At 43.3% G+C, this 11,062-nt stretch overlaps 3 protein-coding genes across 6 annotated transcripts in view; all 3 read left to right on the top strand.

The window, feature by feature from the left end:
- Positions 1–1,272, top strand: part of MTERF3 (mitochondrial transcription termination factor 3) — a 30,611-nt gene extending 29,339 nt beyond the window's left edge. For all 4 annotated transcript variants that reach the window (XM_036830733.1, XM_036830732.1, XM_036830735.1 and 1 more), the window contains one exon: positions 989–1,272. In XM_036830733.1, the coding sequence (XP_036686628.1) occupies positions 989–1,183 (195 nt within the window). In that variant the 3' untranslated portion in view covers positions 1,184–1,272. The remainder of the gene's footprint in view (positions 1–988) is intronic.
- A 2,553-nt stretch (positions 1,273–3,825) lies between these two features.
- On the top strand, positions 3,826–4,680 carry LOC118883515 (NADH dehydrogenase (ubiquinone) complex I, assembly factor 6-like). The gene has a single exon (XM_036830435.1). It carries the CDS (start codon positions 3,947–3,949, stop codon positions 4,670–4,672), a length of 726 nt encoding a protein of 241 aa, XP_036686330.1. The 5' UTR covers positions 3,826–3,946; the 3' UTR covers positions 4,673–4,680.
- Positions 4,681–6,179: 1,499 nt separating this feature from the next.
- LOC118883516 (cytochrome b-c1 complex subunit 7) lies at positions 6,180–10,755 on the top strand. The gene is made up of 4 exons (XM_036830437.1): positions 6,180–6,273; positions 8,774–8,845; positions 9,701–9,867; positions 10,549–10,755. Exons 1-4 carry the CDS (start codon positions 6,255–6,257, stop codon positions 10,624–10,626), a joined length of 336 nt encoding a protein of 111 aa, XP_036686332.1. The 5' UTR covers positions 6,180–6,254; the 3' UTR covers positions 10,627–10,755.
- The last annotated feature ends 307 nt before the right edge of the window (positions 10,756–11,062 follow it).

Genomic DNA, 11,062 nt, shown 5'->3' on the forward strand with positions numbered 1-11,062 from the left:
GGTGGGGGTGGAACTTAGGCAGGGGCGGGGTTTGGGGGGCAGGACCCAGGCGGGTGGGGGGGGTGACATTTGAGTGTGGGGCGGGGCCTCTGCTTAGGACGTGCGCAGAAGGGGAGAGGCAGCGCATGGGAAGGAGGGCCTCTGGAGTGTGGAGTTCCGGAGTTAGGAGGTAGGGCCCTGAGTGAGGGTGTTTGGGTGGGGTTTAGGCCCATCTCGTTGGAGGGGGCTCTGAGGGCAGAGGATTAGGCCTGGGAGCCCAACAGGCTTCCCGGTGCCTAAGTGGACAGGGAAGGCACTGGCCCCGTTCCCTTCATTCCTTTGCGCCACCCCCCCGCCCCCACCGACTCCCCCAGGGTCTCCCCCGTCGCTGCTGGACCCCTAACCGTGGGCGGGTCCCGCTGGGTATAGGAAGTCCTCCCCTCCCCCAGCCACCCCTCAGGGGTGCTGGCCCAGGAGGTGCAGCCTTTACTTTTGCTCCCCCTTCCCTCCCTCCCACTCCCTCAGGACCCTTGCAGCTGGACCTCCTTGGTGAGCAGAGGATCAGGCCCGGGATCTCAGCAGGTTCCTGGGGGTCCAAGTGGGAGGGGGAAACCTGGTCATGCTCCCTTTTGATCCTCTGCCCTCCCAGTGGTTCCCCAATTTCCCGCTTCTGGCGTGGGAACCCTTCCCTTCCCCCAGCCGCCCCTCAGGGGCGCCAGTCCCATCCCACCTCCACTTCTCCTCTCCCTTCACTCCCCCCACGCCCCACATCCTACAGGGTCACTGGGGTTTCCTCCCGTCCCCTTAGGTGTCCGTGGTCCCCCACCGGTGCCTGGTAGGTGCCCTAGTTGTGAGGAGACATGAATTCTGCATCCTCCTAGTGCGCCATCTTGACTCCGCCCCCTCAAGTCTTTATATTTGTTAGCCTATTAAAATTTTAGCCAGATAAACATTTTTATAGTTCATCTTTCAGTGCACAGTGTTTAAAAACTTTTTTTTTCTTTTCTAGGTATTTAATTCAAGGTTGTTTAAAGTCAAAGAAAGACATTTGTTTCTTGCCTATTTAGGAAGAGCACAGTATGATCCAGCAAAACCTAACTACATCTCTTTGGACAAATTGGTATCTGTGCCTGATGAAATATTTTGTGAAGAGATGGCCAAGGCCTCAGTACAGGACTTTGAAAAATTCTTAAAAACTCTGTAGTTTTTGATAGATGTTAAAATGTAATAATGTAAAGTGAATGTACATATGAATAAATATATTTTAAAATAAATACCTCAAACCTCAATTGATATCGGAAACAATTTCTTAATATTATAAATTTGGGAACGCTTCTGGTAGATGTTTCTTACAAGTTCCTGGTAAGTTAATTCGTCTTTGACTCAATCATTTCCTTCTTGGGAAGAAGAGAATTAAAATATAGCAAGCTTAGAGAAAGAGAGTCAGTTTACTAGGCTGGTGTGTTGTCCTTCTGGTGAAGATGAGAACAGTGGAAGATTTTCCTTTTTATTTTCAAAGTCTTTTAAAGTGGTTTCATCACAAGACAGCTCTATTTTCTTTGAAGTGTTAGGAGTTTCTGGAGCAGGCTATATTATCCATCTGATATCTACTGCTCACTTAGATTATGCTACAGAACACATTCGATTTTGGATTATCTACACTGTTACATTTCTGAGCAAAGATAGTCAAAGTTGCCCATAGCTGGCTACTGAGAATCAGGAAAGGAAAAGGGATAGGGAGAAAAGTTGTTTGAAGGTGAGCAATGAGACATAGTAAAAGGCCATAACAAACCTTTGACTTTTTGCCAGTGTGTAAAGATTTGAAGCATGCATACTGTTTTTGTTTTTTCCATTTACCATTTAGACATGTAATCCTGGGCAAATGATTTAACCCGTGCGTCTGATTCTTTATTTGTAAGGTGAGGCGTCCTGGCTTCACTTACCTGCCTTAGGATCATGAGATTGAGTAGACTGTTAACACTGGTGGCCCCCAAGGAGCCACCCCTGGTATTTGCGCTCGCACCGTAGCCCCCTCCCACACTGACTCAGCCGGTGCGCTCTGCTTCGTGGGACACTTGTGCATCTGTGCTTGTCCTCTTGGAACCCTGAGCCAGGATGGAAAGAGGTCTGGTGACTCTTGGAGAAATGAGGTGGAACAAGACTCCTGACCAAACCTCAGCTATTCTGGCTCTGCCACCTGAGCACCAGGTAAGGGAGTGAAGAGGCCGTCTTGGATATTCCAGCCTCAGCAGATACCACACGGAGCAGAGCTACCCGGTCGAATTCAGAACTGGGAGAAACAAAGTGTTTTAAACCACTAACTTTGGGGGAAGTTTGTGTGCATTAGGGTTTTGTGTACTGGATATCCTGAAACCTTGTGAGAAACTAAATTCATAATTCGTCAGGGCCTTCCTGTTGGTGTATTTTATTCATTCGCTCAACAGACATTTGAGTTCCTAGAATACAGTGGTGAGTGTGGCATGGATATGTGCCTTCATGGAGTTCTCTAATGGATGAGATCAATAAACAGGGAACAAGGAAGAAGGTTCAATCAGGAGGCAAAGCATGGCACCATCCTGCCTAGTCTTTCTATGGCTCAGAACCTCATTTTGCCTTTATTATCAACCCACTCAGAACAGGCTAGCTGTGCTGCTGTAATGAACAGCCCTAAAACCCCAGAAGTTTTTACTTCATACATGTCCAACTTGGGGCCAGAAAGTTTCTGCTGCACATCATCTGAGTGGCAGAGGTTGATGGAGCTTCCACCATGTCTGAAATGTAGCCAGTCTATGGAAGGGGAAAGGAATGTGAAAAATTGCTCTTAAAAACGTCTCACATTTTTCTTGGCCAAAGCACTACATGGCCATGCCTAGCTTTAAGGGGGCAGAGAAGTGCCATCCTGCCATATGCCAGAAGGAAAACCAAAAATAATTTTTGAATCAACGCTAATGGCTACCAGCAAACATCCAGGCTCTCTAGGCTTAATGCCTGTAGGAGCTGGATTTTGTGACAGTCCTGGGTATAATCCCTTGACAAGGTCTTCCTTTTCTTTCCACCTTCACCCTGTAACCAGAAAAACTTGAAGGGTAAGGAGGGAGGGAGAAGAGTTTACTGAGTACTTCTTTTTTATTTAATTTAATAATTTCTTTAAAATTTATTTATTTTGGCTGTGTTGGGTCTTCGTTGCTGCGCGCGGGCTTCCTCTAGTTGTGGCGAGCGGGGGCTACTCTTTGTTGCACTGCGTGGGCTTCTCATTGCGGTGGCTTGTTGCAGGGCACGGGCTCTAGGCGCATGAGCTTCAGTAGTTGTGGCACTCGGGCTCAGTAGTTGTGGCTCACAGGCTTTAGAGCGCAGGCTCAGTAGCTGTGGCGCACGGGCTTAGCTGCTCCGCAGCATGTGGGATGTGCCCGGACCAGGGCTCGAACCCATGTCCCCTGCACTGGCAGGCGGATTCTTAACCACTGCGCCACCAGGGAAGTCCCTACTGAGTGCTTCTTCTAAGGCGATGTGCCAACTTACAAATGTACTGCATTTCTTCATATCTTCCAACTTCACTTTGGCTAGTGTAGTCTGGGAGCAGCCATTCATCACCTTTTAGTACTGCGTATAGCGCTGAGTAATATTGAGAAGTTGTGGTGGCACAGAGAAAAAGAAGAAGGCAGAAGGCAACAGAATTTTAGAATTGGAACGTGGGCCTCCTCGCTGGTGTCGGCGTGGGGCCCGCTACGGCCCGGCGTCCCCGGCCTGTGCCGCCGCCGGCCGCCCAGGGGCCTGTGGGCGCACGCACGGCGGCTCCCGGAGCTCGCGGGGTCCGGGCGGAGCGTGGCCGCGGTCAACGGACCTGGCGCCTCGGGCACTGACCGCTACTGCTTGGAGCTGCTGCGGAAACGAGATTATGAAGGCTATTTATGCTCCCTGCTACTCCCTGCAGAATCCAGAAGCTCTGCTTTTGCACTGAGAGCTTTCAATGTGGAACTGGCTCAGGCTGGTTAAGGACTCCGTCTCTGAGAAAACAATTGGACTGATGAGAATGCAGTTCTGGAAAAAAACTGTGGATGATGTATACTGTGACAGTCCACCACATCAGCCTGTGGCCATTGAACTATGGAAGGCTGTCAAAAGACATAATCTGACTAAAAGATGGCTTATGAAAATCATTGATGAAAGAGAAAAAAATTTGGATGACAAAGCATATCGTAACATCCAGGAACTGGAAAATTATGCTGAAAACACACAGAGCTGTCTTCTTTATCTAACACTAGAAATATTGGGTATAAAGGATCTTCATGCAGATCATGCCGCAAGTCACATTGGAAAAGCACAAGGCATTGTAACTTGCTTGAGAGCAACGCCGTATCATGGTAGTAGAAGAAGAGTATTCCTTCCCATGGATATTTGTATGCTGCATGGTGTTTCACAAGAGGATTTTCTACGGAAGAGCCAAGATAAAAATGTGAGAGATGTGGTATATGACATGGCCAGCCAGGCACACTTGCACCTAAAGCATGCTAGGTCCTTCCACAAAAGTGTTCCTGTGAAAGCATTTCCTGCTTTCCTTCAGACAGTTGCTCTGGAGGACTATTTAAAGAAAATTCAACAAGTGGATTTTGATATATTCCACCCATCTTTACAGCAGAAGAATACTTTACTTCCATTATCTTTGTATATTCAGTCATGGAGAAAAAGATATTAAAATAATTTCGTGGCAAAAAAAAAAAAAAAAAAAAAAAAAAAAAAAAAAGAATTGGAATGTGACTAAGACCATTAAACCTTTTGGACTTAGAATTAGATTTACAATTAGCCATTTTATACTGTCCCAGGTCTCAGGACGGAAAAAAACAGAAGTAGATATTGGTGGGTAGTTGCTATGGACTGAATTGTGACCCCCCCCCCACCCCCAAATACATACAATGAAGCTCTAACCCCCAATGTAATGGCATTTGGATGGGGCCTTTGAGAGATAATATAGGTTTAGATAAAGTCATAAAGGTGGGGCTTTCATGATGGTATTAGTGTCCTTGTAAGGACACAAAAGAGCTTGCTCTCTCTCTGCCATGGGAGGACACAGTAAGAAGGCAGCCCTCTACAAGCCACAGGGAAAGAGTTCTCAACTAAAACTGACCCTGCTGGCATCTTGATCTTATGCTTCTAACCTCCAGAACTGTGAGAAAATAAATTTGTTTTTTAAGCTACTCGGTCTACGGTGTTTTGTTACCATAGACTGAGCTGACCCAGACAGTAGTGGTGGCAGAAGTTCATCAGTAACTGCCTAAGCATCAGTCATGCTAACTTGGATTGTTTTCTGTCCCTAGAGTGGTTTTTTTTCCCCAACTTTTGAATCTCTTTAATACACCTGGAGTTTATTTTGATGAAAGGTGTAAAGAGGGGGTCTGACTTGTCCCCTCTCCCTGCCTCACCCACTAACCAATTACTTTGTTCTGCATCCTTTAGTAAATTCTCCTCCCTCAACAATTTGTGATATTGCTGTCCCTAGGTTTTTATACCTAGACTTAACATGTTGGGACTGAGACCTTAAAAATGTACTTTTACCTAAAAATTGCATTCGAATTCTGCTATACATCTCAGATTTAATATTAAAAATTTTTTCAACTAACCTTCCACTATAATGGCTTGAGGTAGAACTTCACCTGGAGGAAACAAGGCGAGAGAGGGTTAGTGCCTTCTGGATTAGTGGTGTAGCATATAGCCCTAGAATTAAGGAGTGCCAAAGTTTTATCTGGATTCTCAGATTCTGGAAGATGAATCCGGATTCTTCCTAGCTTGTGTGCCCTTGGACAATTTATGCAACCTTTCTGAACCTCAGTTTCCTCTTCTCTACAATGGGTACAATCATAGTATTTATCTTATAGGTTTAGAATTAAATGAAAATATGTCCATAAAACGCTTAGCGTGTTGCTTGTCACAAAGGGCGCAATTTATACTGCCCAAGTTCTCAAAGCTCGTCAGCAACAGAACCAGGCTGAAGACCGGGTGTCCTAATTCCTTCCCTAGTGTTTTTTCCATCTTGTCACATGGAATGCCTCTTGGAACCAGGGGCGGGTCCAAGCCTATGGGACTGCTGTAATTCTTGCGGAGAGGGGCGCGGGGCAGGTGCCGAACGCCGGCCGCCAGAACTGCGCCTGCGCGTGCACCCTCTCTCTCTCTCTCTCCCACTCCCGCCCCTCCCCGCGACTTTGACGTAATACGCCTGCGCACTGGGCCTTGCGCGACCTCTAGGACTTACCCAGCAGGCAACGGTTCTGTCTCGGGTTAAAATGGCGAGTAGGCCTGCCGGTAAGTGAGCGGTGTCCTGCTTAGCGGGCATCGCCGTGCTCAACCTTTTATTCTCGCAGCAACTTGCTCGTCTTCCTCTGCTCTCTCTAAATGGCCAGGTTTGCGGCAAAAGGGAAGGCGGCGGCTCCAGGCCGCCTGAAGGAGGCCTTGGCCTCACGCCCTTGCTGTCTCCAGGCCTGGCTCGTTTGGGGATGGGATCCGCTGTTGGTGAAGGTGCCCGCGGTGGCTCCCACAGCCCTGGTGTTCCGGCCTGCTCGAGCTCGGCAGCCCTTCCCCTCGGCCTTAGAAGAGTTCAGGGGTACCAGGAGATAATTAGTGGCTGACTTTCAACCCAGGTGAACTGAGTGCTTACTGTGAGCCAAGCGCTGTCATGTGCGTTATTAGCTCGATAAACTCTCCTGCCAGCGCGAGGAAGATGGTGCTAGTTTCCCTTTTCGGCTGGTAAGATAACTGAGGTGAAGCGACCGGAGGAAATAGGATTGGAAATCTCAATCTCGTTCCACCTTTCGCGCTTCTCAAACTGGGAATTAGAGGCAGCTGAGCAAGGGTTACAGCGAAGCTTCAGTTTAACCTTGGCTTATCTGGAAAGTCAACTTGATCTGTGGATTTGGAGAAATTTGTATTTATTCCAGGCACTGGAACAAATGTATTTATTATGGAATAGGATGCAGAAATTACCGGAATACTTAAAACAGAACGTGAAAAAAGTACAGTTTTCCCTGTGGGGGGGGTTTTTTTTGTTTTTGTTTTTGTTTTTTGCCAATCCCTGCCCTCTGGCGGTATAAATTGGAATAGCTTTAAAAATTTTTGGTCCCTTTCTCCCTGCCCCCAGCAATTGTGAAGCTATTAGGAAACATCAGATTGCCAGAAAAATTCGTTAACCTAAACGACATTGAGCTTTTGGGGAGTGGGGGAGAAATTTAAGAATTCATTATTTCATTAACTTGGCAAATACTGTAGGCGTTCTGCTTCTGCCCTGTGTTTGGAAACTAGATAGACCTGGCCTCAGCCCTATTACTAGCTGCCTCTGATCTTGGATGGGATAATTTATGTAAGCCTTATTCCTCTTCTGCAAGGATAAGCGTGTTGTAAATAACTCTAGCTAATGATGGTAAAGCAAATAGAATAGTGCCTGGCACACAGTAAGTGTTCAATGAATAGTAATCATTATTACCATCACCGGTAAATATGTTTACAAATAATTTGTCTCCTATAAGTATGTTTGTATATTGTTGACTCTGGTTAGTTGTTTTTCCGGAAGTAACGTTATACATAGGGCTTAATTTCCAAGGAGATTCACCAAAGCTGTGATGTACTAAGGAGAGGTTGAAGTAAAAGGAGAGTTTGTTTTCCTTCTTTGGTAAGGGGCTAGCCCTAAGACAGAACTTTAAAAGAAAATTTAAACTTGCCATACCTCCCCTTCTGTACCACATGTGTCCTGTAAACATCAGGTACTATCATGTTGCCCTTAGGTCCTACTGGGTAACCCATCCTTCTCAGTCCTGTTCCCCAGAGAGTTTTAACATTGCCTATTTTTCCTCATCCATTTTCAAGTATCCATTCCCTCAGCGGAAAGTTAACTGCTTGGGAGTAGGAAAATGTGCTTCTTTTACTAGTCCATATTAATATTAAATGACGGACTAATGGTATCAAAACCCTCCCAGAAATACATATATTTTTAAAGAGAGTAGCCAAGTGAAATAAAGGTAATGTAGAATAAAAATTTTGGAGGATGGGGGTCATTTAGATTTGCCAGTGTATGCTGAAATCTCATCTTTTCATACAACTCCAACTCCCTTGAAAAGTTTACAGTTATTTCTTGTAACCCATTTCTGAAACTACAAATGATGGAGAAGTTCCCAGTTTCTTTTTCATCCCCCACCCCTCAATTCTGATGGTAGCAGGGGGACAAAAAGGAATGGGATGCTTGACTTTGAGAGGCTGGAGTGGCCCTCCGAATTCATGGGTTCCACATTCGAGGATCCAGCCGACCTCCTGATGGAAAATATTTGGGAAAAAAGTTCCACAAAGTTTAAAAAAGCAAAACTTGAATTTGTTGCTCTCAGGCAACTATTCACATAGCATTTACATTGTATTAAGTATTATAAGTAATCCAGAGATGATTTAAAGTATACAGGAAGATGTGCTTAGGTTATATGCAAACACTACACCATTTTATGTAGGGGACTTGAGCCTCTCGGATTTTGATATCTGAGGGGGGTCCTGGAATCAATCCCCTGAGGATATCGAGGGACTGTAATTGTACCTACAGAGCTTTAGTACATTAAGTGTTTGAGTTTATCCTTTTTTCCCCATGACTTAATTGCCCAATTTTTTTACCTGCAATACTTTTGCTCATAGATAAAATAAGCTTTTTTTATCTACAATATATAGGGTATATGCTTTTAAATGAAATTCCTTCCTGTGTTTGCATTTTTTAACTGGTTGCTTATGTACTATATAAGTGAATTGTTAGCAGTTAACAGTGTGACAATATCAGTTGCAGCATCAAGCAAGTGGCTGGAGGGTATTCGAAAATGGTATTACAATGCTGCCGGGTTCAATAAACTGGGTGAGTATTTGTGCTTTCTTCTGTTTTTTTTTTTTTCTTTTTCTGAGAGTAGTGCTTTTGCAAGAGTTATCATGGATCCCAAAAATACGTTAACTAATTGCACCTGTGTACATTAGAAATCTTAAAATTAGGTCACATTTTATTGTTAAATCCATTTCGTTTTTATTATTATGAGAAGAGAGGGATGGAATTGACTCAAATGTATGAGCTGGAAATGATTTATGTTCTTGAAATATGGTAGCAGGACATTTTCCTTATTATATGTTCCCTCTCTCAACTCCTCCGCTTAGCATTTTAAAATTTAAGTTGTATGAACTTCGAAAGTAGAAATTTTTCAAATGTTAAAATTGTCTGACATCTTTACAGTTATTTGATGCCTGAACTATTTTTTAGAACTTTATACTTTGCCATGAACTTCATCTTTTGTAATTGAAGCATGAGGGAAGCATCATTAAATGTTACTGGTTCCTTAGTACACTATCATTTTAAGATTCTTTAATACCTTGATCTCAGAATTAAAGTATAAGAAAGTAGAGATATAGTCTATTGATATGTGTTTAAAAACAAAGTAGACATTTTAAATGATTTTAAAATTGCTGTAGATAAAATGTGAATTTTGTGGCAGTGGATTTTAAAAGACTCATATTGTTTCCACAGTACCATTTAAGAAATAATCCATTAAATAACCCATTATTGTGTGTGAGATGCATTGAGTTTCCATGATACCTAACTCTTCATATTACCACCCAAGTTAAGTAAATGACTTAGGTTATAAGTCATAATTTTACTCATTTTTTAGAAATTCCTTAGTTTTGAGATGCATATTCAATCTTACTCTCTTGTTTTTTATCATAGGCTTAATGCGAGATGATACGATATATGAGAATGAAGATGTAAAAGAAGCCATAAGAAGGCTTCCTGAGAACCTTTATAACGACAGGGTGTTTCGCATTAAGAGAGCACTGGACCTGACCATGAGGCAGCAGATCTTGCCTAAAGAGCAGTGGACAAAATATGAGGAGGTAGAACAGCTCTTTTATATCTGATAATGTTGGCCGTGAAGGATTGAGTATTAGAAACAGAGAACACATTCATTTGTATAGTGCTTTAGAGTTCTGAAAGTTGTGTCAAATCAAAATCCTTATGACAATCTGGTGAGGTTAGTAGAGCAAGTGTTAGCTCCATTTTAGAGGTAAACACATTGAGACTTAGAGATGAAGTGACTTCCAGAATCATTAAGCAGGCCGCTGATACAGAGATCCAGGACTAGAATCGAGGTCTTCTGCCTCCCAGGCCATTGTTCTCCCTCTACACTCTGCTTTCTGCTCGGATGAAAAAATGGTGGTGGTCATGTGATCGGCCCATTGAGTGGCCTTCTAGCTCCTGGGAAGGACGCTGTGAAGCAAACCCTCACCCCTTGAACTGCATTGAAACTGGGCCAAAGCTTGTAGACTCTCATTCCTTTTTCTTTTCTGACAGACTTCTCTCTAATAACCTATCAGAGTAACTTATTACAATATCTTTATGGGTTTTTACATTTTAGAAAAGCAGACAGTTTTTAGTCTGCTTGAGAATATATTTTCTTAAGTTGGAAATTAATTTTGATAGATTTCTTTTGTTGTTTAAGACCTATTGAGTATTGGGGGTATGTATATTAGTATGTAATGGTAGCATATAATATTTTTCTTTTATTCATTCTTTAGGATAAATTCTACCTTGAACCATATCTGAAAGAGGTTATTCGGGAAAGAAAAGAGAGAGAAGAATGGGCAAAGAAATAATCATGTAGTCTAAATCTGGATGCAGCTATCCTAAAGTATTTTTATGAAGTTGGTTAAACCTGAAATGTACAATGTAGAACTATCTGGGCTGTAAATGTATTACTTTAAATAAATCTCTATTATAATTATTGTTGGAGTTTTGGAATTTTAAACCTTATTCCGAATAACTACTGAATTTACTTATCTGTTACAGTTTTTTCCAAACTTGTAAGATATTTTTCAGTTAGTGGTTAACTGCCTCCTGGAGCCCAGAGAAGCCACTTGAATCAGTTTAAGTAGAATGGTCACATCTGGATTGTTAGCAAGATACTTAGAAACCCCAGCAGGGCCTCCCTTGCAAGGATGGAATAGAGCAAGAAACAAGCACCAGTGAGTTTATTTTACCTGAAGCAAACAGCACAAGCAGACTGGCTCTCAGACTTCAAAAGTTACTGAA

The sequence above is a fragment of the Balaenoptera musculus genome, chromosome 17 (assembly GCF_009873245.2).
Source record: "Balaenoptera musculus isolate JJ_BM4_2016_0621 chromosome 17, mBalMus1.pri.v3, whole genome shotgun sequence".
NCBI classification, from domain to species: Eukaryota; Metazoa; Chordata; class Mammalia; order Artiodactyla; family Balaenopteridae; genus Balaenoptera; species Balaenoptera musculus.